General features: G+C 38.1%; 1 protein-coding gene across 4 annotated transcripts in view; it reads left to right on the top strand.

Annotated features, from left to right (window-relative positions):
* Nucleotides 1-7,296, top strand: part of DCAF1 (DDB1 and CUL4 associated factor 1) — a 48,581-nt gene extending 41,285 nt beyond the window's left edge. For 3 of the 4 annotated variants that reach the window (XM_026725283.2, XM_087924043.1, XM_087924044.1), the window contains exons 23-24: nt 3,600-3,852; nt 6,329-7,296. In XM_026725283.2, coding sequence (XP_026581068.1) covers nt 3,600-3,852; nt 6,329-6,387 — 312 coding nt within the window. In that variant the 3' untranslated portion in view covers nt 6,388-7,296. Of the gene's footprint in view, nt 1-3,558; nt 3,853-6,328 lie in introns of all 4 variants that reach the window. The other variant, XR_015741661.1, reaches the window with a different exon arrangement.
* Nucleotides 7,297-7,937: the final 641 nt, after the last annotated feature.

The raw sequence follows: 7,937 nt of genomic DNA on the forward strand, positions 1-7,937 counted from the left end.
ATTGACAAGTCCTCGCGTTTATGACCATCGCAGTGTCCCCACACTCACAGGATCAAAATTTGAGTGCTTGGCAACTGACATACATATAGAATAGAATAGAATTCAATAGAATAGAATTCTTTATTGGCCAAGTGTGATTGGACACACAAGGAATTTGTCTTGGTGCAAATACTCTCAGCATACATAAAAGAAAAGATACATTCGTCAAAGAGTCAAGAGTCATAAAGTACAACACTTAATAATAGTCATAGGGTACAATAAGCAATCAAATCATACTAGGAAACAGCTAATATAAATCGTAAGGATACAAGCGATAAAGTTACAGTCATACAGTCACAAGTGGGAGGGGATGGGTGATAAGGAGTGATGAGAAGATTAATAGTGATAGTAATGCAGACTGTAAATAGTTGGATAGTGTTGAGGGAATTATTTGTTTAGCAGAGTGATGGCATTCAGGAAAAAACTGTCCTTGTGTCTAGTCATTCTGGTGTGCAATGCTCTATAGCGTCATTTTGAGGGAAGGAGTTGAAACAGTTTATGTCCCAGATGTGAGGGGTCTGTAAATATTTTCACAGTCCTCTTTTTGGCTCCTGCAGTACACAGGTCCTCAATGAAAGGCAGCTTAGTAACCATTGTTTTTTCAGCAGTCCTAATTATCCTCTGAAGTCTGTGTCTGTCTTGTTGGGTTGCAGAACCAAACCAGGCAGTTATAGAGGTGCAGATGATAGACTCAATAATTCCTCTGTAGATGATCTCAGTGTCCCAGAATCAGGTATTGGCTATTTGTGACCACCCAGTGGGCTTCTAGCAACCAAAGCCAATGGGGGAAACCAGATTTGCTTAAACACAGCATGATTCACTTAATGATCCCAGCAAAAAGGTTGTAAAATCAGGCATGTGACTTATTTAATGAGAACATGGCTTAGCAACAGAAGTTTAGTCCCACTTGTGGCTGCAAGTCAAGGACTGCTGTTGTGAATCTGCAGGTTTTTTTAAGCTTCTGTTATTAGTAATAGGGAATAGAGCCATCTGATTTTTTTCTTAAATACTGAATCTTTAGATACCTTTTATGTAAAATAATTATTAATGGCTGATTTTGAATTCATGGTCTCTTTCAAAAATTTGGAGACTGTATGCCCAAAATACCAAGTGAAATGTTTTTTGTACGTATGTATTTTCCCATATATGGATGTTATAAGCTGCCTGTTTCTCCCTCTATTTAAGGAGTCTCAAAAGTCTACAGTAGTAATAGAAACTAATCATTAGTTTCCCAGGACTAATGAGAATTTGAAACTAAAGGTATTTTAATGAAAATATAATTGACAGTGGCAGTTCCTTTTATACAGTTTAGCAATAAGCTTCCATTATTCAGATATAGTGTGAAATATGTAGTTTGAGAGGTGGGCTACTCTGGCCCCTTCTTTGTATGGGAGTCTCCTTGGCTTTTGGTAGGGCTCAACAGAAGTTCTTCCTACTATTTGACATGGCTGCAATTGCTAATAGGAACAGAAACTTGGACTTTCATCTAGAAGTTAAACCTTCCCGCCTCGCTTCCCGCCCAGTGATCTTGAGGTGAGATTGCAGGTTTCCCTACTCACAGAACCCCAAAACAGTGACATCTGTTTAGATCATCTATGTGGGGGAGCTTTTTGTGTGAATACATGTGCAGTTCTTGTGTGGTCTGTGAAACTGAAAGATGGTTTACTTGTAGGCAAGAGATGTACTGTGTAACAACTTAGTATTATTTGTTGCCTATCTTTCTGCTTTTAATTTATCAATTGAGATGACTGAGAAATAAGAAAAGATACCTTCCCACTAACGTGTATCCCTAGATTATATTGCCAGTCTGAATTATATTGCCCTTCTGTTAGAAATGTGCTTATATTGGGGCTTGGTTATAGGGAGGCAAAGTACAACTGATGCAAATATACGGCATTTTGAAAAGTATTTGGCAAATTAATTGAGATAGTTTTTATTATAAATGCCACTACTTGTGCCCATATTAATAAGTTTACATTGAAGACCTGTAAGGTTTGGCTATGTTGTTAATACATCTTAATGAATAAACATAATTATGTATAGCTTAGCCATTTGCATAACTGAATTGCATTTTAAGTATGACATGTTTTTGGAATGTATGAATGACATTTATCTTGATATATTAATGCAGGGTGAGAAGATGTAGTCTAATGATAAGGTGAAATGATTCCTCCTCCTTTGCCTTTTTAAAAAGCAGCAATTTTCTTGTTGAGAAGTAATGACATGTTTCCTTTTACAATTTACAGTTTATACTGTTTTAGAAAATAGTACAATTTGGTCATAGAATAATTGGAGGAAGGGTCAGGAAGAACCTTTTATATTAAATGGAAAGTATGGGAATGTCTTTGACTAGTTAGGAGACTGGAGGCTAAAATATATGAAGAACAGTTGCAGGAACTGGGTTATGTCTAGTTTAATGAAAAGAAGGACTAGGGCAGACATGATAGCAGTGTTCCAATATCTGAGAGGTTGCTGCAAAGAAAAGGAGGTCAGACTATCAGTCATTTACTAGTAGATTATTCAATCAAATTAAAGATGCTCACTGGTTCAGGAACAATACAGTTAAAGGGAGCTAGTGAGGGTGAGCAGGTTTCAAATTAATTTCATTGAACTTTGAATCAAAGATAATTTAATCAGTGGGACAAGTTACCATAACTATGAATTTTGATGGAAGTTCAATAGTCAGGATCTAAACCCCCTCATTTTTTCTAAAGCTGTTTAAAATACTTTTAAAAATATGATTTATTTCTTCCTTCCCAATCCATTGTGGCATAGTGATGAGTGTAAACCAAGCCACATATTGTGTTAAATTATGTTTAAAAATCATGGCTATCATTATGTTTATTGTTGTCAGTATACTCAGCAATTTTGGGGTTGCTTGACATAGGTATAAGTTTTGATCTATCATTTATGTCATAGTTCTTTTAGTTTAGACACTATATTAAGGTACTATAGTTGATACTAATTTATTATTGTAGCATTTTTATATAATGTACAGATTTATTGCATTAGTTATAAGTGCATTATAAGTAAAATTACTACCATTACAACTACTAGGTAAGTAAAGATTGCCCTCGCACATGCTAGTCGTTTCTGGCTCTAGGGCGTGGTGCTGATCTCCGTTACAAAGCTGAAGAACCAGCGCTGTCCGAAGACGTCTCCGTGGTCATGTGGCCAGCATGACTAAACGCCAAAGGCACATGGAACCTTACCACCAAACTGGTCCCTATTTTTCTACTTGCATTTTTACATGCTTTCAAACTGCTAGGTTGGCAGAAGCTGGGATAAGTCATGGGAGCTCACTCCATTACGCAGTGCTAGGGATTCGAACCGCTGAACTGCCGACCTTTCTGATCGACAAGCTCAGCGTCTTAACCACTGAACCACCGTGTCCCCTTACAACTACTACTGCACTACATTTGATAGAAGCTAGAGAGGGACTTTTCTAAACTCTATAAATATAATGCTCGGCAAGTGACCTGGAATTATCTCTCCCGGTTTGCTTGTTACCCTGTTCAGGTTTTATCGTTCTTATGGGGCTTCTGTCATGTCTTTATCAGGAAGAGGAGGAACAGGAAGAGGATGATGATGAAGATGAAGATGATACTGATGACCTAGATGAGCTGGACACTGATCAGTTGCTGGAGGCTGATTTGGAGGAAGAAGAGAACAATGAGAATGCGGGTGAGGATGGAGAAAATGACTTCTCCCCTTCCGAAGATGAGGAAGTGGCCAACCTGCTCGAAGAGGGAGACGAAGGAGAAGATGACGACTCTGATGCAGATGAGGAAGTTGAGCTGATCCTCGGTGATAGTAAGTATGCACAAGTCTTCTTGAAATGATTTTGATTCTGTGTGATTTATGTGGACCCATCTTGCTGCGAACGAGGTGACAATAAGGTAGAAAGCAACAAAAGCAGCAAATTATGACAACATGATAAATAACAGAATGAATGTTTGTAGTGTATTTATTTGACGTGATTCAATCAGGTAGGGCCGAAAGGATAATAAAGATTTTAAAAACGGAACTTCTTGTTGAATGCGAGGAAGGAGTCTGCTGCTCTTTGTGCTGCCAGGGAAGCCCGTTCCAGAACATGGGGATCAGTGCTGCCAATCCTTGTCCCATAGGCAGAGGAGGGACTCTCAGTAGGCCTTTTCAAGAGGTTGAGAATCCATGTTGGCAAGGCAAAGCCTAAGATAAGCCAGCTTTGCATCAGACAAGGCTGTGTGGATAATCACCAGCACTTTGAATTCCACCCCTTTTCTTTGGTAGCTATCAGAACCAATGTTACCAGATTTTAAAAATATTTTTAATCTCTATTATTTTTATAAATAATTCAAGGTGGCAAACATACTTACTATGCTCCTTCCTCCTCCCACTTTCTTCACAACAACCGTGTGTGTGACAAGTTGGGCTGAGAGAGTGACTGGCCCAAAGTCACCTAGCTGGCTTTTCTGCCAGCTAGGACTAGAACTCTCAGGCTCCTGGTTTCAAGCCTGGTATTTTAATCAGTGTACAAAACGGGCTCCACCAGAGTGCCACAGTATTTTTAGATGAAGAGCAACTCAGTTTTGGGAGGATTTAATCAGAAATTATTTCAGCGTATCTAGATTCTAACAGCTTTTAGATATATCAGTTCAGGTTTTCCATGGTATCTACAGGTTGTCCAAGGGTGGCAATGTATTATTTAGTATCTTCAGCAACCAGTGATGCTTTACCATAACTGGCAGATGAGTCCTTGGCAGTTTCATATAGATCTTAAATAACATCGCTGTACCAGCGATGCAGCACCCATATCCTTGATGATCATTTTGCCTCTTCTTGGGAAGAAGGTATCCTTCCCTTTGTCCAGTTGCTGTGTCTTAGCCCAATCACTATTAATTTTGGACTAGAGAAAGCAATATTAAACATCCGATAGAGTCTTTGACTTGAACCTGCCAAAGATAGATTGGTGGTCTCAGCTATTTGCTATTCTGAATAATTGGGCATAAAAGGATATATACAACAGCATTAGCCCTGAAGAAGGTGTTAAAGGGGAAGTTCAGTACCACCATGCCTAAATCTGTGTTTGGAGACCACTGAGACTGTTTCACCCATCTTGCGATGTTGTTCCTTGTACTACATTCCACATTCAAAGTTAGCATTTCCCTCCTGAAGTGCAAGGGGCCTTCTTTCTATTGGCTGATTAAGTTATAAAAATCTCCTTGAGAGTTGTTAAGCTTTGTTCAGTTGTGCTTTCTGCCAGAAAGTGCAAAGTTTGAAATGAATGGTCCGGTTAGCTATGCCTTGCGTGAAAGATTCATCTTTTTTTAACCTGTAACTGCTACATAATATACTACATAATATATTAATATCTCAATAACTCTCATTATTGAGTTATTTTGTATTCATCTTTTTTCTTTGGTCATTGACCAATCAGTGTAACACTAGCTATGATCGTAATAGTTATTAAAAAGCTAGCAATGGAAAGAATATGAGATATAGGAGGAAATGAAATTAAAGGCAGGCATCAATGAAATTATGTGATTAGATAACAGTGTCAAAGGAGAAAAAGAAAATCAAGTGTCTATTTTGAGGTATGTGAGAGGAGGAAAAAATTTGCTTCTACGCAAACCTTCAGCAATTCCCTGTCAAATATGACATAATTTTCTTGTCACTGCTTTCAGTTGGTCTGGGAATTTCTGGTAAAATGTTCCACTTTGTATTACCTTTTTGTTTTTCAGAGGGATTTTGCTGTGGGTTTTCCACTCTTCCACAAAATGGAATTTTGTCTCGAACGTTTTTCCATCCTTCATATAAAACCTCTGGATGGACCACCAAATTCTGCCTGAAATGAGATTTGTTGGTATAGCTTTTGAAAGTATCCTTGTATTTTCATGAATCAAAAATGGCACTCTAGAACATCCTTCTCCGTGAAAAATTCCAGGGGAAAACTATAATGATTAGTTAACAATGTTAAAAACAAAATAATAATAGTGCCAAATTCTTCATGTTGCAAATGATTCTGTCCTAGAAATTGGGCGTTTTTAGCTCTTCTAACAGAACCACATTACAAAGGAGGGCTGCACTGGGTGGAAGTTCTAGGAAGGCAATAGACTGGGGAAAGACCATATAATACGTTGTTAATGTCTTCGTTCCTTTCAAGTGTAAACCACCTTTCCTTTATAACAAAAACAATAAATGTTTCATAGCTGTTTAACCTACAGTATTTCATTTGGACAAGGTCCTCTTGCTTTATCAAACCTTAATAACTGAATATTTTTAACAACGAATTGGTCACCCTTTGCAGCTGACAGCTCAGATAACTTGGATCTGGAAGATGACATAATTTTGTCTCTGAATGAATGAGGCGCAGTCTTCCTCCGGGACTTTGGCAGCGGAGAAGCTCCCGACTCGGAAGCCAGGAAAGCCAATCAAGAGGCGAATACCGAGCACCCTCTCAAGCTTCTTCTACGTGGCAGAAATCCAGTCCTTCCAGTTTTGCAGCGGACAGACATGGCTCAGGATAGGTCCAGAGTCTTTCTACAGAGACCAGGGGTTTGGCCTTTATTTTCTCTGCTTTTTTTTTTTTTGTCATTTTTTTTAGGCCAAGACATGACTTCTCCAGGAAGATTTCTGAAGATATTTCACAATATATTTTCTTTGTATAAAGTTCTTTCCTAAAGAACAGAAATAGTTTTATATGAGACAAACAAGGGGGAAAAAAGGGGGGGGGAGAATAAAAAAAAAACCAGGCAGGTATTATAAAGAAGGTATGACTTTGTATCCTTCTAAAATTTAAATTATCCAAATGGATTTCTTGGAGATTAAAAAAAAAACAAATTTAAAAATAACATAGGGCATTTTTACTGAAGCGTGGGATTGAATCATGGATTGTGAAACCGTGGATGAGTGATTTGAACATGATTTTTTAATGGAGTTGTTGCTACCTGCTGTGAAAAGGTCTTTTTTTTTTGTCCTATGCCTCTTGTCCTGTCTGAAGCCCTATGAGGGCTCCTGCTGCAGGAGCTTTGGTGGAGGGCTGAAGGTCCAGCCAGGTCTTGTTAAGAACCTGCCATTGCTGGAGATGAAGGACTCTGGCTTGCAAGCCTCCCTCCACCTATGCCACCTACCCCCCCCCCCCATTCTTTTTGACGTTGGCATTTTTAATCTTCTCTCCCCATTACCCTTCTGCCCTCTGTGAAAATTACAAATTGAAATCCTTTTCCTTTAATGTAAATTGTATTTATTAAAAAATAAATAAAAATAAGATTCCAAGTCCTGTCTGTTCATAACTCTGAGCTTCTGTCACATTTATTGCCACCTTGTTCCAAGTGAAGATAATGAAGGCAGTAAGTTACTTAAAATGCAAAATATGGGTAATGGAGATAACAAATGCTGCCACATTCATAGGAATATAAGAGTTGTGCTCTCTGGACTGATTTAACAAGAGCACACAATGAACACTTATCAGATGAATCACGTTCACTGAGTTATGGGACAATTCTGATCTCCAGTTGTGCATGGCCATTGCCAAATTTGGAAACCAAAAAAGTGAACTCTTCCAGAGTTTTGATTCCTTCCTTCCTTCTAGTTATATCTAGAAGATTGATAGATGATGCAAATATATAAAAATCTGTAGAGGTTGGAGCTGTTGGCTTCAGATGTACTTACATTATAGCATCTTTACAAAATTTTGTGGTTCTACAGTGTAGATCAGCATTTATCTTCCACTTTGTGGGTAAGAAGCCACGCTCAGCAGAGCTTATAGCTCATTGATATTGTTCCAGCCTTTTTGAATTAAAAACTTTGAACTTAGTATGTACTGAGGCTATGAATAGCACTGTTTTTAAAAGTTCACACATTTCTCCTTACAGTTAGCTTCCAAAACATTTCCTTTTAATAAATGTTAATTGATT

The sequence above is a fragment of the Pseudonaja textilis genome, chromosome 2 (genome assembly GCF_049901715.1).
Source record: "Pseudonaja textilis isolate UNSWEBS1 chromosome 2, rPseTex1.2, whole genome shotgun sequence".
NCBI lineage: Eukaryota > Metazoa > Chordata > Lepidosauria > Squamata > Elapidae > Pseudonaja > Pseudonaja textilis.